Source organism: Diadema antillarum, unplaced genomic scaffold (genome assembly GCF_040938485.1).
Source record: "Diadema antillarum isolate AM-2024a unplaced genomic scaffold, OU_Dant_1.0 seq00000604_RagTag, whole genome shotgun sequence".
Classification (NCBI taxonomy): Eukaryota; Metazoa; Echinodermata; class Echinoidea; order Diadematoida; family Diadematidae; genus Diadema; species Diadema antillarum.
In genome coordinates this window covers 2,392,501-2,414,922 of record NW_027271532.1, presented here as the reverse complement: position 1 = coordinate 2,414,922, position 22,422 = coordinate 2,392,501, and the positions used below count along the sequence as shown (strand labels likewise).

Genomic DNA, 22,422 nt, shown 5'->3' with positions numbered 1-22,422 from the left:
AGTGTATAGGCAAATTTAAGTAACTGGGTCAAATTTTTCACAAATCGGAACTTCCTCACTCCTGGAAGACAGTAAAGGAAGGAGAAATGTTCATGTGTGCATCACTATAATGTCAGCATCAGAATTAATATTTTTGAGTGTGGTTATATTCGCAAATAGCACCAGACTCAAAATTTACAAAAATTAAATCCTGTGAAATATATGGCATATACAGTATGTGGGACATGACATCACTGCCTACTCTTGATATACATGACAACACGTTATACAATCCGTGATTAGGAATTTGGTAAAATTCTTACGGCTCTGTTTGCATGGCTATACTGTTTTCTATCAAGTCCAAGCCAAGTACAGAGTGGAGGATCCTACCTTGTCACGTATGAGTACTGCCCACTGAACTGCTGCTCAATGACATTGCCAACGAGTGGGTTGGGCTGCTCCCGTAGTGTGCTCTCCAGCAGGGAAATGAAGAGTTTGCTAAATTCTTGGGCATCCTGAGAGTCGGGGTCAAAGGGCACAAAAGGCATGGATCATTACAGCATGCCAAATCTCAATCAGATGAAATATCTTTCCAAAAAAAATATATATATATAACTCATATAAAAAAACATATCTTACATAGCTTTTGAATTAAGGATTTTTGTAGTCCTCTCCTCTCCATCTCAAATGATTACAAGAAAAAGTCATTTCTTCTAAAAAAGATTTTTCACCAAGTTCTTGCCATAGTAAAATGGCACCATAACTATTATCTCTGCATTTGCCACATGCTGAGCTCAGACAGTTAAATGCCAAGGAAACGTGACTACTTTAGCTCCGGTTTTAGTTGTGGGAGATGAGTTTCTCAAACTCGACAAATGTAAAAATGAGCCCCAGTATAATGTAATCTCTTAGAAACTGATAGGAAATCAAAACTACTTAAGTTAAACTGTTCTTCTTCTTTCTTCCTTGCAGGATTACATCAGTAGGTCCATGTACCATAAATCAGTAGAAATGCAATTACAACCACATGTTCTCTTTTCATTTTCATCACCAGGACTCTAGCTATGTGTTTCATCATACATATATAAATGGTCAATTCAGGATCACTACCATCATAAAATTAGATCTGAAAATTTAGCATCTATCCACATGCGATGACTTTCTGAGAGTCAAAATATGACTCCTATCATGGCACTGTGACTGGTACTGTGTAAGCTGTTATATTCGCAAGGGTTTAATTTTTGTGAATCACTGCTGGACTGTGAATTAAACGACACACAAAAATGTCACCATGCACTAGGCGGATAGTACAATTGCGAAAGCCCCAGTGTCAATTCGCAAAAACATTTTGTGAAAATGTCTGTGACCTCATCGTTTGCGAAAATATCTGTATGCAAAAATAACAGCTTATACAGTATTTTGTCTATCCCATACAATATTTTGTTGCATTTTTTTCAACTGCTGCCAAAACTTGCCTGTTGCAGAGCTGCATCCAGTCCCAAGCAGTTGATGAAATTTGCTGGATCTATGTACCTAATATAAATCAATCAAGACACAAATTATATGCATTTTCAAAATAGAGTAATGTTTAAATAGTAGTGAATAGCATGAAAGAATTCACACCAAACATTCAATTATTGATTTTACAATGAAAAATTATCAAGCTGTGAATTTACAGAGAAAAAAAAAATTATAATCTTGTTGACCTTCGTGGCACTAGGAGCTGGAGAAAATTGACACATGAACACATCTGCGCAAGGTGTCGGCACATTTTCAAAAGGGATTGTAGATATATTTTGTACAATGAAAGGGACATCCCCTGATGACGAATGCATCACTCGCTTTCTGATGCGCATCTTACCTTCTCCTACTGAACTGGAGGAGGGCAAAGAGCAGCTGAAGGTGACCACAGATTGTGGACGGCTGGAGCTCAGCCTCTGGCAGGGCAGCTACCGTCCTCTCTGGACATGCACAAAACGGTCAAACACATAGACAATACAGCGGTCATCAGCTCCTTCACTCACCCTCTACTGAGAATGCTTACCACTACATGCTGTAGGAAGACAAATAGCACATACTGCTACAAAACATCAGAAAAATAGATTTTCATTTTTCAATCATCTCAAGATTTTTGAAGTTTACACTATCAATTCTAGGTTTGATTTTAATGTGCTCTGCGAATAATTTACATGAGTCTCCCATCAGGCAGACAGTCAGACTTTAGCCTTACACTAACTGTACATCAAGATAATAATCAGACTCTTCACTGTTTACACACAGTGCATATCAGCACTATTCTCCTGTGTTTGTAACTTTTTGTTCTCCTTCTCCCGATGAGGCCAGACAAAATGACCAGAATGATTTTGTACACTAGCTGTGGAATGTTTTGATGAAATATTTCCCAAGCAGGCAAGAAGACTCTAGACTGGTACTAGTATCTATCAAAGTATCTCACCATCAGCTGACTCATCCCTGGCCCATTCTCTATCAAGGGGTCTCCACTGGTACAGCGCTTCCCTGAATCTCTGATTGTGAAACCAAACCTGTAGGAAAGCAGCAACACATTACACAGACACTCCTTGACTGAACATGACATTTGAATCATAACATTTAATCAGCACATCATATGGACCACACTGATTCCAAAATGTGTACCCAACTGCTCTCAGTTTGCAACACAAATATAAATGCTCCATTTTCTACCATGTAATGCCCATCCACCAATGCCTTTTGCCTCAACTCTAGTTGCCAAATTAAGGATTACATTATTCATTTCTAAAAATATTGTAGCAGAGGCAAAAAAAGCAATGCACAAAATCATCACAATGAAGTGAAAGACTGATCCATTTTCTCATTTTCTCAATCGACAAATAATTAATTTACAGCACTTAAAGGGTCATGTGAATGGTTCAATTATCATAAAAGAAAAAGAGACCTCATGTGATTTTTGTTTTCCTTCTCAAAAGAGAATGACTTCACTGCACTGACATAAAGCAAAAAGCCTGTGAAAATTTTATCAAAACTTGCACAAATGAGACAACTTGCTCTTTTTTTGCATGCATATTGATTTCGCTAGAGCCAAGATTCGGGAAATTAAAATGCAAGCAAAAGTTCTTGCTTATATACTATATGCACTGACTGCCATTAGCAATTTGAGAAAATTTAATTACATTCAGAAGGCAGTCAGCTCCAATTTGCGAAAATTTCCTCTTGCAAATTATTTGGTTAAGATGGTTTTACAGTAAATGGTGACACATTGATTTAATATTCAACATTAAAGACTTACCTGAAGGAAAGTGTTGACATAGCATGTCGCACCAAGGTTTTTCAGGCCAACCAACTCATCCTGTATGCCATTCAAAAATACACACAGACAAAAAGGAGTAATTGTATGGATCATCTCACACCACCATGAATATGTTCATCATATCAAACAGGATGAGAGAAAATGTCAAGAATTGACAGAAAACAGAGTGAATCAAATATCACATTGGATTCATTGTAATTTTCAGATTTGTGTATCTAAAACAAATATATGAAATGACTATTGCCCTGCATTATCCCTTGGCACCTTGTATAAAGTATTGAGGTCACTGAATTTTGCACTCAACATACACTTTTACAGTGATGTCACTAGAATAAGCAAGCAACAGAAACGGTACTCTTGGCTAACTTAATGGTACACATTCTGAATCAGTGAATCAGTAACTAACATCACGATCATCATATCACAAGGTGCTCATCTATTAGGAGAGAAAAGATGAAAAATGACTACTAGAGCATAACATTTCTCAATGATTCAGCGTCCAGAAATTGGCCATAATGGTTGTACATGTGCTAATAGTAGGTTTCTCATACACCCTTTATGATACAGCTGAGAAGCATTCATATTCAGCACCATAAACACATAATATTATGCAGAAACCTTGACGTTGCACTGGAATACTGGGTATTACCACCTTGATAAGACCTCTGACCGACTTCTGACCTACATGTGTTGCAGCACATCAATTATAAGTGCCGAAATTATAAAATACAAAATTGTAATTTGTATTCTAATTTTCACAAAGCAATAGGAGCTTTTGCATATAATTATATGTAAAAATCAAGGTAATAATTCTGATGTCTTTGTTTATGGGAGGTAGAATCAGTGCTTACCTCCTTTCTCTTCTCCTCTTCGGGGTCATCGATTTGATGCCAGTGGTCATCACTGATCTCCTTCAGCCAATCTTTCTCTCCGAGGTTCACGAGGCAGTTTGGGTTGCCTCGACAGTTTCGCCTGGTAAATCAGTAAGAGAGAGAAAAGTTCAGTTTGAGTAGATGTCTACCAGAACAAACTGACAGTGACATCCTTATGGAACATCCCTTTTAAGTATATAGTTGGACCTACTATTCATCATCTACTTCTTGATTAAATACCTTGTATCTAGAAAATATCCCTCAGTTTCACCTTAATTTCATTTCACTTGAGAAGACAAACACAATTCACATTTTTTACTGTACACCGACGCAAGCTCACCATTTTAATCAACGGCCCGTTTTCCCATTGAAAAGTATGTAAATCCAATGAATGGGCAAATATGTGTTAACAATAATTGTTAATTACCCAAGAGGATTTTCTTTAATTCTTCTTCCTCCTGTTTCCTCAGGTTATTTACCTGCATCTCCCTAATTTCTCTTGATTTGTATTGATGTTTGAATGTTCCAGCGTAATGCACCCCGTCCCACATCTGCTTTGATTTTATGTGCAAGAAATCCATTGCGCGAGGGTGGTCGATCTAGAAATAGGTAGGACCTACTGTAGTAGTCGATGAGAGTAGACTTACTAATACTATACTGGTACTCCTGTTATAGTGTTATAGTGTTTTTCTTTCGCTATAACAGTAGAGTACACACAGATACAAAGATGATCATTTGGGGACCTGGGGTGGTATTCTGAAAATCTTCCTAAGTTTCTTCCTAAGTTTCTTCCTAAGTCAGAAACTTAGGAAGTGCCTAGGAAAGACAAAATTGGTATTCTGAAATTTCTTCCTAGGCACTTCTTAATGCAAATTAGGCCATCCTTATTCCCGCCCACGTCCTTTCCTAAGCCAATACGAAATGCCGTATCATTAAAGGAACTAACCGATGTCTGCCAATGACAATCGCATATTACTATGACGTAGGGTCAAATACACGAGGGCGCGGCATGTCCCCTTTCTCACGCTCATTTCGCGCATCAAAGTACATGTGCGCGCAATGACTGACAAGCGCGCCTATCACGATGCTTGCAGTTTGCTATTCTTAACAACGTACTTAGGACAGGGGTGGAGCTTTCCTAAATATTTTCCTAAAATTCTTTCCTAAGTGCATTCTAGAATACCAACTTCTTCCTAAGTCAGAAATTTGCATATCTCATCCTCATTTGCATAATCTCCGCCCCTTTCCTAAATTTCTTCCTAAGTTGACTTAGGAAGAAACTTAGGAAGATTTTCAGAATACCACTTAGGAAAAAATCCTGACTTAGGAAGAAATTTCTTCCTAGGAAGGATTTCAGAATACCACCCCCGAATTCTAATTTCGTTGTCACAAGAATTTCACTATAAGTATAACCAAGTTAACCGTTAGTGATAATGGGAGTGCACTGTTGGTAGCTAAGTCCAAGTTCGGGCCCTTTTCATAAAACTTGTCATCAGTGACAACTGCCACATTTCTATGACAAATTAGCTCTCAGCCAATCAGATGCAAGGATTTCAGTAGCTTGTCACCTCTATGACAACTTGTCATTCGGGCTGGATCCTTGCTTCCTTGGTCATTTGGATCTGGATCACCACCAAAATCACTTTTTTCTGCTCATCAATAATTTTACAAATAAACTAGATCTAACTGTTGTGTTACTGTTAGGTGTACGGAGTTTCAATTTGTCTCCCTCTACAACAGTTAGGCCTAACTGTTAGGTAGGCCTACTAATAAAATTTGTTATTAAATGTTAAGATCGCAACTGCTGATCTGTAAATTAACAAACATGTCGGGAAAAAAGGAACCAGAGGGACTATTTCTAGTAACAGTATTGGCGAATCTGTCATCTATAAACCAAGTTAAAAACTTTAAGTTTACATCTCATTATTAGTCATTTGTAATTGTAGTCTGAGAGAGAGAAAAATTGAGAAACTCGCACCTTCCACTCTGAATATCTCGCTTTCAAACCGTGCAAACTAAATCGGTTATCTTAACAACAAGCGAAAATAGTCCAAGAGTATTAGCTTTAACCTGGACATTTTTGGTAACAAGCTGATTTTTTCAGGATAAGTCCAGAAAAATGTCTAGAATAACATACTAAAAGTCCTCATAAATCCTCCTTGAGCATTTTCCGCAATCCAAGATGGCGTCCAAAATGGCCGCCATTTCCAGAAATTCTTGTAACTTTTCAACCAGAGAACCCAAATACAAAATTTGAATGTCTAAATATATGTTTTAAAGCATGAAGAACTCAATGAAATACATATCAAAAGATGTTGATGCATGCAAGTACCGAAATCCAAGATGGCGTCCAAAATGGCCGCCATTTTCTGAAATTCTTATAACTTTTCAGCCAGGTAGCCTAAATACAAAATTTAAATGTCTACATGATATCTTTTGAAGGATGAAGAACTCAATAAAGTACATATTAAGAGTTGTTGAAGCTCACAAGTACCGTAATCCAAGATGGCGGCCATTTTTGGCGTCCAAAATGGCCGCCATTTCCTGATTTTTTTTTCATAATTTTGCAAGTAGATTTCAACTGTACACACTTGGAATGTCGAAATATACGTTTTGAGTCTCAAGGAACCAAATATAATACTTATTCAGAGATTTTGAAACACAAATAAAGCACTTGAGCACTATCAGAAATCCAAAATGGTGTCCAAAATGGCTGCCATTTCCTGTTTTTCTCATAACCCTGCACCTATGTAATCGCGATACGCACTTAAATGTATACATATATATTTTAAGACATTAAGGAACCCAACGAAATACTTATTTACAGATCATGAGGCACATAACTACAAATAAAACCACGTGAGTTCTTCCCGAAAACAAAATGTTGCCCAAAATGGCTGCCGTTTGTTTATCAAAAATTGCTGTTTTTAGCCTGTTTCAAGAGACAAAGAAATTCAACATAATGTTCGAGATTCAACAACTCAAAAGGTCCAGAGGAATCTTTCCCTTAAATGTGCACAAAACAGGTATAGGTTGGGTTGGATGCACCCCCCCCCCCTCCTCCTTGGGGAAGGTGGTGGCCTGTACAATCATTATTTTCCAAGTATTCAACCTGAAGTAGTTGCACTTTGTCATTCAGCACATTGTCATTCAGTTGCAATCATAAAGATGCTAAACGTCCCTCGCTCGGCCCCTTTCCATAGACTTTGTACACTTTTGAGATTAACAAATTTCCGAATCTGTCATCACAAAGTGTGCACTAGATCTTTCACTTACAAAATGCAAAAGTTAGTTCCCTCATATTGAAGGGTAATTTGCCCTAACTCTTCAACCGCTCACTTCCCCCAATATATATTGGGGGAAGTGCACACAATGTGCACAAAACAGGTATAGGTTGGGTTGGATGCACCCCCCCCCCCCCCTCCTCCTTGGGGAAGGTGGTGGCCTGTACATCATTATTTTCCAAGTAGTCAACCTGAAGTATTTGCACTTTGTCATTCAGCACTTTGTCATTCAGTTGCAATCATAAAGATACTAAACGTCCCTCGCTCGGCCCCTTTCCATAGACTTTGTACACTTTTGAGATTAACAAATTTCCGAATCTGTCATCAAAAAGTGTGCACTAGATCTTTCACTTACAAAATGCAAAAGTTAGTTCCCTCATATTGAAGGGTAATTTGCCCTAACTCTTCACCCGCTCACTTCCCCCAATATATATTAAATTCCCCTTTTGATTAACAATTCCCAAATATTCCATCAAAATTAATGTGTGTAAATGATATAATTATTTCATTTCTATTCAAGTGTAAAAGCTCCCTCGTTTCGGTGGAGGATGGGGATATTGAGACTATTATTATCTACTCTTCGAGGATGGATAATTTTCTCTATATAACGCCAAAGGTGCATTAGGCCGTTTTAACGACGATCATCGAAATGCAAAACTCCCTCCAGTCGAAAGTGACCCCCCCATCATCTACTAGCTCATTGCCTTGAATATTCTAGTCTTTATTCTACTTACACTTTTTAATAGAAACAAAAATCTAGTATTTCACCAACAGAGCGCACCATGAAACTTGTAATCTAAAAAAAAAAAAATCTCCATTTTGTGGAAAGGTGCATCACCTCATACACCTCCCCCGCATATTTCCATAAGTATATATGAAGAGTTTGTTTGCAAAAACCGATAAGTCCATTTTTGAAGATTTTGAGGTACGGTCTCTGTAATGAAGTACAAAATAATACCTTTTAAATGATATATTGGTGACTACATAAAGGTACATTTTTTAAGTTATGGTAAAAAGAAGCAAAAATTTTCTCATTATTCTCTTTATTTTTCTTGACCTTTAATCGCAAATATCTCCATTTGGAAAATATATAGACTTATCGGTTTTTGCGAACAAGCTCTTCATATTTTCTTACTTTTAGGACAAAAACAAATCTCAGATATTTCACCAAAGAGTGCGCTAAATCTCTGAATTTCAAATTGGAAAATCCAAAAATTTCCGAGGTATGGGAAGGAGTATTCTCCTCTCACACTTCTCCCTCCCCGACACTTTCCTGAATATATATTTTTCCTAACGTTTTCAAGTAGAAAAAAAATATCGGGTATTTCACCAAATGGATGCAACAGCTCTGTGAATTTCTAGTCCGAAAATACGAAATTTTCCCTCGTGTGGGAGCAGGCAACCCTATAACCGCGCACTTCTATGATTGTATATCTTTTTGTTCCTTTTTTGATGGAAACGAAAATTTAATATTTCACCAATAGGGTGCATCAGATCAAGGAGCTCGTAGCTCCTTGATCAGATGTCTGAATATCAGGTCTGAAAATGCAAAATCTCCTTCATGTTGGGGGGGGGGGAGGGGGAGGGGACTCCCCCCCCCCCCCCTTCCACACCCTTCCATAATCATATTGCCCATTTCCCTGAATACTACTTTATATCCAATTTCCTACTCTTTGATGGAAATAATTCAATATCTTACCAAACGTTTGCACTATGTATTTCACTTTCGAGTAAAAACAAGAAAGAAAAAAGGTCCCTCGTGTGGTAGAGGAGTATCCATCCTCCATGTACCAGTAACTTTGCTTTTCAAAGAATTGTTTTTACTTCTCAAGTGATAGCTGACAGTTTCAAGTGGAACTCACCTCATGGTAGACATCAAATGCATTGGTAGTAAAAAGGGGCTAGCGCTAAATTTTCATCTCATGTGCTTAAGGTGACGAAAATAGACCATGTGGTAAACAGATATTGCCTTCTAGTAGGCTTTCTGTTTAGCAACAAATCTGTTGGTGAAATATTTCTCTCGTAACAAGGACACACTCCTTGAGGTTAACATGCAAATGCTTTTATTCGTATACTTTACACATAAGGACTATATTTTAAATAAAAAGTTTCTTATAAAATATATTGACATTTATTTACATAATTGTGAGATAAAATTGTGACATTTTGCACCCCATTTTCCATATTAGGAAGAGCTTGAGAGTTAAAATCAGTACATGCGTGCGTCTAAATCTCTTAATATGTATTTTATTGAGTTATTCATGTTTCGAAACTTGTAAAGACACTTAAATTGTGTATTGGGTTCTCTAGTTGAAAGGTTATAAGAATTTCAGGAAATGGTGGCCATTTTGGTTGCCATATTGGATTACGGTACTTGTGTGCGTCAACATCTCTTAATATGTATTTTATTGAGTTCTTCATCCTTCAAAACATATCTAGACACTTAGATTTTGTATTTAGATTACCTGGCTGAAAAGCTATAACAATTTCAGAAAACGGCGGCCATTTTGGACGCCATCTTGGATTTCGGTACTTGCGTGCATCAAAATCTCTTGATATGTGTTTCATTGAGTTCTTCATGCTTCAAAACATATAGTTAGACATTTAAATTTCGTATTGGGTTACCTGACTGAAAAGCTATAAGAATTTCAGAAAATGACGGCCATTTTGGACGCCATCTTGGATTTCGGTACTTGCGTGCATCAACATCTCTTGATATGTGTTTTATCGAGTTCTTCATGCTTCAAAACATATATTTAGACATTTAAATTTTGTATTTGGGTTCTCTGGTTGAAAAGTTATAAGAACTTTTGGAAATGGCGGCCATTTTGGACGCCATCTTGGATTGCAGAAAACGCTCAAAGAGGATTCATGAGGACTTTTAGTATGTTATTCTAGACATTTTTCTGGACCTATCCTGAAAAAATCAGCTTGTTACCAAAAATGTCCAGGTTTAGGCCTTTTTTGACCTAATGCTCTTGGACTAAAAAACAAATGTAGAAAACGTAATCTCCTTGGCGGAGGTATATGGTGATACAGCCTTTGTAAATTAAATTTAAAGGGCATGGCAAGTGCAGTTGGTTATGTTGTGCAAGCTTCAACTCGATTTATTTCGACCATAATGTCGATGACTGTCATGACTGCAACTGTTTACCTGCATGACGAGGAACATGAAGGAAGATTAATACGATAAACCGTCTTGACGTGTCCATCATTTACATCCTCAGGAGCCGTCGTCTCCGTCCATCTCCAAATTTCTTTATCAAGAGTTGGCTTGCTGGGCATTTCTGAGATGGTGTTAACAGTATTCCAGCGAACAAAAATGTCCCGGTATTCACAGATGGACCACCACTCAACTCTTGTGTCGTGTACTTGTGTGCATTCGCAAGCGAAGTCGCATTCGCAAGTGCAGCAGCAGTGGTGCAGTTGCGTTGTGTGTGTACACTGCAGGTACTGTTCTGCACTCTGCAGTACCCCAGTACGTAGTGTACAATCGTCCATCCATAACCATAGCCCACTTGCATTGCATTGGTTCTTCGCGCGAGAAATTTCGATGGATAAGATGAGCAGAGGAATGGTTCATGGGGAACGTTGAGGGCCGTACACCAGTAACAATCCGGAATCAGACTGTCTTCAAGTTCAATAAAATCAGATAGGACGCACAATCAGACGCACTCGACAGGTTGCTTCACCCACTTTTTTTTTCCCGGGATGTTGGAACAATAATGAATAAAACAGTCCTACTAATTGACGCAAACTATGAATGCAAACTAATGCAAACTGATGCAAACTAATGCAAACTGATGCAAACTAATGCAAACTGATGCAAACTGATGCAAACTGACGCAAATTAATGCAACCTCAATGCAAACTTAATGCTAACTACTAATTAATGCAAACTAACGCAAATTACTAATTAATGCAAACTACTAGTAATACAAACCGCTAGCGGTGAAAATTAGGGTGAATTACAGCACCTGGACCTGGCTCTTCCCAGGCCGCTCTAGCCCAAAACAGATATCGATGAAGTAAATCCATCCTATCGAAGAATGACTAACGTCACCTTTACTTCACTGAGTATATCAAACATCTCACCTCAACAGTCAACAATAACTCGAAAAAAAAAATCATCAAATGTATATTTTTGGACCAAACAGATGTCGTTTAGATTTTAGTTTGCTTTCAAAATTCAGATAATGTAGAACAGAATGAAGCGCAGAAATACGGACTGTAATGGATCATTGATGGCCAAACTACTAATTAATGCAAACTCAACGCAAACTCCAAGCAGGAAGGTCTCACCCATAGATCTCCCTGCTCCAAGACACAACGCTATCCTAGGGTCTATCCTATGTGAATACCAAGTAATATCGATTACAAATATCGGAAAATGACACCCCGAAATACTAATTAATGCAAACTGCAAGACACAGCGCTATCCTATGAGAAAATCGTATAAATCGATTCTAAATTTCGGAAAATGACACCCAGAAAAATGCCACCCCGAAATACTAGCGTAATTAATGCAAACTCAAAGACCCAACGTTATCCTATGTGAAACTGACCTAAATCTATTACAAATATCGGAAAATGACACCCCGAAATCTTAATTAGTGCAAAGTCAAAGGCACAACGTTACCCTATAAAAACAACCTAATTCGATTACAAATATCAGACAATAACACCCCAAAATATAATAAAACAAATGTAGATTATTGACAACCTAGGTCTCATGGAGAGTTGGAACAATCAAAGCTAATCAAGCATCAAAATTAATCTCACTCTAGCAGAAGCAAAAGTTTAGTTAGCGGCAGATTAAATTACATTTATAAGGAAGAGTGGCGCATAGATGTAGAAGAAATTTTAATCTCCAGTGTTTGCACTATCGAATTTTCAAGCAGGAGCTTCATTTTAAGAAATACCTCAAGCACTTGAATGTTTCGCAACTAAAATTTTCATGCATATTCCGTATTCCGTTGTGCTAATCACAAATCCCAACTGTTTTTGGAAGATATAATGAATTCACTTCACTTCACTTCAATTCATTTTAATCGTTCAATAATAATAAAAAAATACAGGAAATTCAGTGCGGGATTTTAACATAGTAAATACGAAGCATAACAAATATTACATATATGTATAATATGTATGTGTGTCTATCTATCTATCTATCTATATATATATATATATATATATAGAGAGAGAGAGAGAGAGGGAGAGAGAACACGAAATAGTACAAATAATAAATAACTGAAGATGCATGCAAAGTCAAACTGAAAAGAACAATCATATAAAAACGTGGCATAAAAAGCGACTCAATTGGCATGATGTTAAAAACTCAAGAAACATTCCCTGTTGCTACGTTCCCAGTCTCACCCCCCCCCCCATGTCAGCCCGCGATAAACTGAAACAACTCAAACCAACTCGCCTTAAAATACAACACAACAAGCAAATTAACACATACGAAAACAGTATCAGTGATTATATCATCATCTACATTTCTGTTTACCTGCCACTAGTGTATTGCACATAATCACTTTACAACTGAAATATACAAGATAACAAATATATTGTAATTATACGTCAATTTGCCCGAAAAAAAATTATAAAGGGAGGATTAACGGTAGAGAAAAGAAAGAAAAATAAGAATGGAAAAGAAAGCGGAAGTATAACAGCTACTCATAAATAACATAATCTATATCAAACATCATCAGCCTACATCATAAATCCAAAAACTGTATGTAAAATCCCAAGATGGTGATCCCAGGTGATGATGATAATGACCCGTCTGTGGCAATGACTGTAAAAATTACAATGATTATGATGGTGAAGCTGATAATGAAGGTGGCGATAATGTTGTCGTTGAGAAGATAATGATGGTGATTAAAAACAAGCAAACATGGGATCTTCAGTGCAGTTTCACTGTTTTACAATACCGCCCCAACCTGACATTCCAAACCATGAATCACCGCAAATTTGACCCCTATCTATCACAATTCGTCCATTTGAAAGCCCATAAGACTCCACCAAAAGACCCGCTCATCACAGAAAAAAATTCCGACACACTCCTGCTGACCCCCAATCTCCCTCAAATTACTCAATGACAGTAGTATTCTGCGTGAAAACAGTGGAAACAGTTAAACACAAAATTATCAGATAACGGACGGGCAGGCCTCTGGTAGCCCATTAAAGGGGGCAACCTCACGGGCGGCCTCGGGTAGTTCAGCTACTAATGAGTTAACGGGTACTATTGAAAAGTCTAATAATAATTAATTAATAATTAGACAAATTTGTATAGCGCAGCTACTATTTAAATATACTCTACTGCGCTGTGATGTAACAGAGCTCCTGTCACTGATTAGACACACGAAAATTAATAACAAATTAACCAAAGGCTTCTGAAAAAAGATAAGTCTTCAATAAAGATTTGAAGACAACAAGATGATGCCTTCCTCAGTTTCTCAGGTAATTTATTCCAAAGTTTTGGAGCAGCACAGCTGAAGGCACAGTCCCCTAAAGTTACTTTCGTTTTTAAGTGAGATTGCTTTAGAAGCAACTTATCCTGTGTACTTCGTAAATTATGAGAATATGAGTGTGATTTCATTGATATCAATTCTGATAGATAACCAGGTGCTTGACCATACAATACTTTATAAACGAGTATCAAAATTTTAAATACAATTCTCTGTCTTACTGGCAACCAATGTAACTTCTTCAAAACAGGTGTAATATGTGAAAATTTTGACGATCTGAACACAAGTCTCGCACATGCATTCTGTACACGCTGAAGCTTGGTTATCTGTGAATCTGGTAAACCAAACAATAGCCCATTACAATAATCAAGCCTATTGCTAATGAATACGTGAACAAAAGTTTCAGCGTCTTCCTGGCTCAAATATCTACGAATGTGACGCAAGTTATGCAACATATAAAAAGCAGACTTGCATGTGGTTGATATATGCTTCTCCATGTTTAAACGAGAATCAAGCCATACACCCAGGTTTTTCACAGAGCTCGATGGCTTAACTTCCAAATCTCCAACTGATATCTTACTAATATCCAGCTTTGCTACTTGTCTTGGTGTCCCCACAACAAGAAACTCAGTCTTTCCATCATTAAGCATTAACTTATGTTTGGACATCCAAGAACGGACATAACATGTACAGGATTCTAAGTTTGAAATACTATCAATGTGTTGTTCACTATCAGGACTGAAGGAAATATACAACTGTGTATCGTCAGCGTAACAATGACAAGAAATATTCGGGAAACAACATTGAATACCCTTGATCAGATTACTTGTATAAAGTGTAAAAAGAAGGGGCCCAAGGCGTGACCCCTGAGACACCCCGTATGGAACATCAAAATTCTTTGACAATACATCTTCTATCATAATCTTTTGCTGTCTGTTAAAAAGATAAGACTCAATCCATGCAAGGACAGACTCACTCATGCCAAAAGATGAATGTAATATTTTCACTAATATCCCATGATCGATAGTATCAAATGCAGCACTTAGATCGAGCAATACCAAAAATGATACCTTTTTATCATCCATTGCCAATAAAATATCATTCTTGATCTTAACTCTAATTGCAAATGGAATGAAAGAATTCAGATATTGGTTTGTCTTGCATTTTGCAGACTGCCGTTGTTTGCCAGATCTCAACCAACAGAAACATTGATGAAGGGGGTGGTGGGGGTCCCTCAAGATATTCACTACTTTCCTAAGAATTTTTGCTTTAATTTCTAGGAATCAAGTTCCTATAGAAATTACAGATTTTCTCCCATTACGATGACAATAAAAGTGGTGATGAATTTCATTACCTTTTCATTACACCCTCCTAGTGAACATCGAAAGAAATACTGAATGAGATATCACTTGAAATACCCAAAATGAAGGTGGATCAATTATTTATTGTGAAAAATTGTAAAAAAAAAAAATCTATTTAAACCAAGTTTTGTAGTTATAATGACACATGTTTAGATGACTAGAGTATTGTCCTTTCCTTAGTTACTGCATAAGCCTTTTCCAGGCCGTGACTTCTTTATCTGTAACGTGTCTTTTCACTCTCCCCTCTTTCTTTTCATTTCTCCTCCTCTCGCTCTCATCTCCATTTTCCTTCATTCTTTGTTCACTTATCATATGCATATATTTCCGTACGTCTTTGTCCCCCCCCCCCCCCGTTGTTTTTCTCAATTACGTTATTATGCGACTCGTATTTCTTTCATTCTAAATTTTGTACAGCTGTGCACATTCCATCAGTTTTGGGTCCTTCTCACTGTCCCCCTCCCTTATATTTCTCCCCCCCCCCCCGCCATATTTTCCTCTCTTTTTTTTGTTCCCTGTATCGTGTATCAATAGATCTGTATTTATTATATTTCTGTACAATTTTTTTGTTCTTTTCATCAATCGTATTTCACTCTCATTTACTTTATTATAGTTATTTTGTATATTTTCAAAGTTACTTGCAACTCTGTTTGCATTATTGAATTAATAACGTGAAATATGACTTGACATTGGACTCCGATACTCAGAACATGGGTCGTTGAGTGAAGTAAAATTTTAAGTTTCCACTAATCACAGCACTGCAAACACGTGAAAGGAAGGTGTCGTTCGATTAACAGGTTCTGAAATGCAAACTCTTGAGCGCAGTTGGTCGTAAAATATGTTTCCCACAAAATACTGACAATTACTGTACCGAAACAATCAAAATCACATTAGCTATATCAGTAGTTGCCTTTGTATGTTAGTACTTCCATCAATGTTTGTTCACAACAACAGGTAAAACTAAACAAATTTATATGCAACTTATTTGACACATCGACAGTTAGTAAGTCTATCATTGCTTTTTAAGAGACAATTTAGGAATAAAATATCACAACAATGTTATGTTTGAAATGTTAAATCCTTCTGTTCGATATCCGCTCCCCTCTTCATCCTCTTCTTTTCCTTCTAATCTCAACTTGTCTAATCTATTCCTTCTGTTTCTTATCCTTTCATCACATTTTCTGTTATCAAGCGGGGCTTAAGTTTCAGTTGTTATTGTTATTGGCTTTTTAAAAATACCATTGTGGTATCAATACTTTATTGTAGTTGTTATACACGTAATAGATATTCTTTTATTTCCATGTATAATGTAGTAGATATTGTGTTTCTTAATATTCTTGATTTCAGTCAATTAAAGCAATGATCCCAGGGGCATCGATCCGTTTTAATGATGCTGATGGGGAAGGGAAGTAGTACATTTTGTATTAGCATGTCTCGGGTGTCATAACTTGTGGGTATTGTTTAGGACAATAGCATATGGAATATGAATATGAAAGTGATAGTTAAGTTATGAAACATGAATATCCCCACCCCCTCGGTCTGTGTACTCTTGCTCTGCATCCCCACCCCCTGGGTCTGTGTACTCTTGCTCTGCATCCCCACCCCCTTGGTCTGTGTACTCTTGTTCTGCACCCCACCCCCTGGGTCTGTGTACTCTTGCTCTGCATCCCCACCCCCTTGGTCTGTGTACTCTTGCTCTGAACCCCCCACCCCCCTGGGTCTGTGTACTCTTGCTCTGCATCCCCACCCCCTGGGTCTGTGTACTCTTGCTCTGCATCCCCACCCCCTGGGTCTGTGTACTCTTGCTCTGCATCCCCACCCCTGGGTCTGTGTACTCTTGCTCTGCATCCCCACCCCCTGGGTCTGTGTACTCTTGTTCTGCACCCCCACCCCCTGGGTCTGTGTACTCTTGCTCTGCATCCCCACCCCCTTGGTCTGTGTACTCTTGCTCTGCATCCCCACCCCTGGGTCTGTGTACTCTTGCTCTGCATCCCCACCCCCTGGGTCTGTGTACTCTTGCTCTGCATCCCCACCCCCTGGGTCTGTGTACTCTTGTTCTGCACCCCCACCCCCTGGGTCTGTGTACTCTTGCTCTGCATCCCCACCCCCTGGGTCTGTGTACTCTTGCTCTGCATCCCACCCCCTGGGTCTGTGTACTCTTGTTCTGCACCCCCACCCCCTGGGTCTGTGTACTCTTGCTCTGCATCCCCACCCCTGGGTCTGTGTACTCTTGCTCTGCATCCCCACCCCTGGGTCTGTGTACTCTTGCTCTGCATCCCCACCCCCTGGGTCTGTGTACTCTTGCTCTGCATCCCCACCCCCTGGGTCTGTGTACTCTTGCTCTGCACCCCCACCCCCTGGTTCTGTGTACTCTTGCTCTGCATCCCCACCCCCGGGTCTGTGTACTCTTGCTCTCCATCCCCACCCCCTGGGTCTGTGTACTCTTGCTCTACATCCCCACCCCCTGGGTCTGTGTACTCTTGCTTGGTTGTCGTTCTGCGTGACATGAAAATCGGTTTAACTAGGACAATTTTGGCATATTCATTTAGGCGTTTACCATAGTATTACATGCTTTTCTATGGCCACCATCTTGAATTTCAAGATGGTGGCCTATGTAATGATCCACAATAGGAAACAGCTGTACTGGAAAGCTGGAAAGGACACCACAAGCATGTGCATTACTGAAAATTTGATGCTCCTAGAGTAATTGCAACTTGAGATATGGGTAAAAATGCTATGGCAGCCATTTTGAATTTCAAGATGGCAGCCTATAGATTGTAACAAAACAATCTACAATATCGGAGAATGATATATCAGAGTGTCTGACATAACAACCACGCATTTTGCACCAAATTTGAAGCTTCTACAATGCTCACTATATGAGATATGCTTCAAAATACTGTTTGCTATGATGGCCATTTTGAAATTCAAGATGACAGCTTACAAATTGTATGAAAACAATCCACAATATCAGAAAAAGATATATCAGAGTGTCTGACATCACAACCATGCATTTTGCACCAAAATTTGAAGCTTTTACAATGCTCACCTAATGAGATATGGATAAAAATACAGTTTTCTATGCCGGCCGTTTTGAAATTCAAAATGGCGGCTGAAGACGTGGTCAGAAAAATGGAAACAAAGTTTCTTTTGAATTCAGCACCTCAAAATTGACAAAGTTAGCCCCCCCCCCCAAAAAAAAAAAAAGAAATCAATTCTGTCACAAAAAAAAAACTCACGGGATTACAAAGTAGCCTCTACTAATATAAATATGAAAACGATAGATGAGTTATGAAACATGAATATAGGATACATAAAAAAGAAATTACGAAAATGAATGAGAAATGAAATAAAAAAAAACAAATAACGTATTAGGAAGTATTAATGAGAAAGGGGTAATGAATGACATTACTAATTTTGATATTCATAATGATGTCAGGAGTTTCACTCATTTAAATAAACAACGTCATAGGTTGCATTGAGGTGATATCGGTGCACCGCACCCCCTGGGTGTGGCACACTCTAGCTCTGCACCCACCCCCTGGGTGTGGCACACTCTAGCTTTGCACCCCACCCCTGTGTCCCCCTGGGTGTAGCACACTCTAGCTCTGCACCCCACCCCTGGGTCCCCCTGGGTGTGGCACAGTCTAGCTCTGCACCCCACCCCCTGGGTCCCCCCTGGGTGTGGCACACTCTAGCTCTGCACCCATTCCCTGGAGGTGGCACACTCTAGCTCTGCACCCCACCCCCTGGGGGTGTCATGCTCTAGCTCTGCACCCCACCCCCTGGGGGTTGCACGCTCCAGCTCTGCACCCCACCAGCTGGGGGTGGCACGATCTAGCTCTGCACCAGCATTGCGCCCCACCCCCTGGGGGTGGCACACTCTAGCCCGCTCTATCTCTGTTTGACACTTCGGAAAGAAAGGGAGATGTGGGTACTCACAAAAATTGCTTTGTTATCATCTTTATTATTTGCAGTGTGTATTCTGTCATTGTACGTCGTACATTCTCTGTTTTTGGTTTGTAGAATTTGTATCAGCTGTATTGTATCTTGTGCAATCAGGAGTGGAATGACTCATGCATATCAAAGCATATGAGAGAGCAAAAAGCACAATCAACCATGTGCCGTGCTCTCTTTGTAAATAAGTGGCCTGGAAAAGAGTTTGTATATCCATTATGACAGCTTTCCAAAGACCAATTCAAAGAGAAATGGGGCCTAGGAACACAAGATGTAGCTCAGGAAATATATATGTACACCTTTTTTGTCGTTGTATTTGTAACAATGTACAATATGAGTCCAGTTTTGATGTAATTTGGTCGTCTTGCACAGTCCAAAGCAAAAAGAAATGCTCCCCGAATGCAAGAGTTGGCAGAGAAAAAGTATACACACTTTTGTGATTGTTCAATAATTGTTACATGAAATGTATTTTTTTTTTATATTTGATGAAACAGAGACCCGAAGAGGTATGAGGTGATAGACTGGTGTCCCAGGAATCTGGTCCAGGTCCATATAGACCGATAGACCAGCCAACGATGTGCTCCAAGCTGGCTGATGATGGCGTCCCACTGGACTGCCAACCTCCTCCAGAACAACTATAGCAAGACGGCTGAGTTCATCCTCAACGTCATGTCCTTATGAGTGTTGTTTTTCTTGTGTTAAAGTTTTCCTGGAAAGAAAGAAGAGAATAACTCGTTAAACTGTCAGTCAGAAACATAAAGCAGTACATATATTCATACAAAGAGAGGTAGATGAAAAGATATGTGCAGAATGGTTGAATTCATGATTGAGAAGCACATTGATTGAGAATCATACGTACGGTAGTATCATCTCTTTCAAAATGGAAGAGATAACAATATTTTAGCTTTCACACAATATACAGTGCATTTCAATGTGTTAAAGAAGGCAACATTTTTGCTACAGGGTTGACTTTTGTGAATTATTGAGAAAATAAAAGCACATCGAAATATATTACATAATATGGTATCTGAAGTAGCTGACTCTTTTAAGTCAATTTCTCTAGTTTGAGGGCAAGTGGTAATGCAGACTATACTCCCATCATTGATATATAAGACATAACGACAATGATGATCACGATGACGCCAATGAGGATGATATCTATGATGATGATCACAATGACGACGATGACGACGATGATGAGAATGATGGCGAAGATCACAAAGATGATGAAGACAACGATGATGACGATGATGATTACAAAGATGATGATGTCGATGTCGACCACGAAGACAATGATGATTAAGAAGATGATGATGTCGATGTCGACCACGAAGACAATGATGATTAAGAAGATGATGATGTCGATGTCGACCACAAAGATGATGATTACGAAGACGACGTCGATGACGATGATTACGAAGATGATGATGTCGATGCCGACCACGAAGACGATGTCGATGATGATAATGATCACGAAGGCGATAATAGTGATGACGATGACGATGTCGATAATAAGGAAAACGACGTCAATGACCAATGACAATAATGACGATGAAACGTCGATAACGACGATGATTATAAAGATGAAAACGAGGTCAAGGCGGCACACTCTAGCTCTGCACCCCACCCCCTGGGTGCGGCACACTCTAGCTCTGCACCCCACCCCCTGGGTGCGGCACACTCTAGCTCTGCACCCCACCCCCTGGGTGCGGCACACTCTAGCTCTGCACCCCACCCCCTGGGTGCGGCACACTCTAGCTCTGCACCCCACCCCCTGGGTGCGGCACACTCTAGCTCTGCACCCCACCCCCTGGGTGCGGCACACTCTAGCTCTGCACCCCACCCCCTGGGTGCGGCACACTCTAGCTCTGCACCCCACCCCCTGGGTGCGGCACACTCTAGCTCTGCACCCCACCCCCTGGGTGCGGCACACTCTAGCTCTGCACCCCACCCCCTGGGTGCGGCACACTCTAGCTCTGCACCCCACCCCCTGGGTGCGGCACACTCTAGCTCTGCACCCCACCCCCTGGGTGCGGCACACTCTAGCTCTGCACCCCACCCCCTGGGTGCGGCACACTCTAGCTCTGCACCCCACCCCCTGGGTGCGGCACACTCTAGCTCTGCACCCCACCCCCTGGGTGCGGCACACTCTAGCTCTGCACCCCACCCCCTGGGTGCGGCACACTCTAGCTCTGCACCCCACCCCCTGGGTGCGGCACACTCTAGCTCTGCACCCCACCCCCTGGGTGCGGCACACTCTAGCTCTGCACCCCACCCCCTGGGTGCGGCACACTCTAGCTCTGCACCCCACCCCCTGGGTGCGGCACACTCTAGCTCTGCACCCCACCCCCTGGGTGCGGCACACTCTAGCTCTGCACCCCACCCCCTGGGTGCGGCACACTCTAGCTCTGCACCCCACCCCCTGGGTGCGGCACACTCTAGCTCTGCACCCCACCCCCTGGGTGCGGCACACTCTAGCTCTGCACCCCACCCCCTGGGTGCGGCACACTCTAGCTCTGCACCCCACCCCCTGGGTGCGGCACACTCTAGCTCTGCACCCCACCCCCTGGGTGCGGCACACTCTAGCTCTGCACCCCACCCCCTGGGTGCGGCACACTCTAGCTCTGCACCCCACCCCCTGGGTGCGGCACACTCTAGCTCTGCACCCCACCCCCTGGGTGCGGCACACTCTAGCTCTGCACCCCACCCCCTGGGTGCGGCACACTCTAGCTCTGCACCCCACCCCCTGGGTGCGGCACACTCTAGCTCTGCACCCCACCCCCTGGGTGCGGCACACTCTAGCTCTGCACCCCACCCCCTGGGTGCGGCACACTCTAGCTCTGCACCCCACCCCCTGGGTGCGGCACACTCTAGCTCTGCACCCCACCCCCTGGGTGCGGCACACTCTAGCTCTGCACCCCACCCCCTGGGTGCGGCACACTCTAGCTCTGCACCCCACCCCCTGGGTGCGGCACACTCTAGCTCTGCACCCCACCCCCTGGGTGCGGCACACTCTAGCTCTGCACCCCACCCCCTGGGTGCGGCACACTCTAGCTCTGCACCCCACCCCCTGGGTGCGGCACACTCTAGCTCTGCACCCCACCCCCTGGGTGCGGCACACTCTAGCTCTGCACCCCACCCCCTGGGTGCGGCACACTCTAGCTCTGCACCCCACCCCCTGGGTGCGGCACA

The 22,422-nt window shown here is 40.9% G+C and overlaps 1 protein-coding gene across 1 annotated transcript in view; it reads right to left on the bottom strand.

Annotated features, from left to right (window-relative positions):
* Positions 1 to 10,798, bottom strand: part of LOC139735861 (ubiquitin carboxyl-terminal hydrolase 48-like) — a 35,455-nt gene extending 24,657 nt beyond the window's left edge. Inside the window, exons 1-7 of the mRNA XM_071646607.1 lie at positions 10,597 to 10,798; positions 4,138 to 4,258; positions 3,266 to 3,325; positions 2,435 to 2,522; positions 1,841 to 1,940; positions 1,455 to 1,512; positions 370 to 494 (exon numbers count right to left, since the gene is read on the bottom strand). Coding sequence (XP_071502708.1) covers positions 370 to 494; positions 1,455 to 1,512; positions 1,841 to 1,940; positions 2,435 to 2,522; positions 3,266 to 3,325; positions 4,138 to 4,258; positions 10,597 to 10,727 — 683 coding nt within the window. The 5' untranslated portion in view covers positions 10,728 to 10,798. The remainder of the gene's footprint in view (positions 1 to 369; positions 495 to 1,454; positions 1,513 to 1,840; positions 1,941 to 2,434; positions 2,523 to 3,265; positions 3,326 to 4,137; positions 4,259 to 10,596) is intronic.
* Positions 10,799 to 22,422: the final 11,624 nt, after the last annotated feature.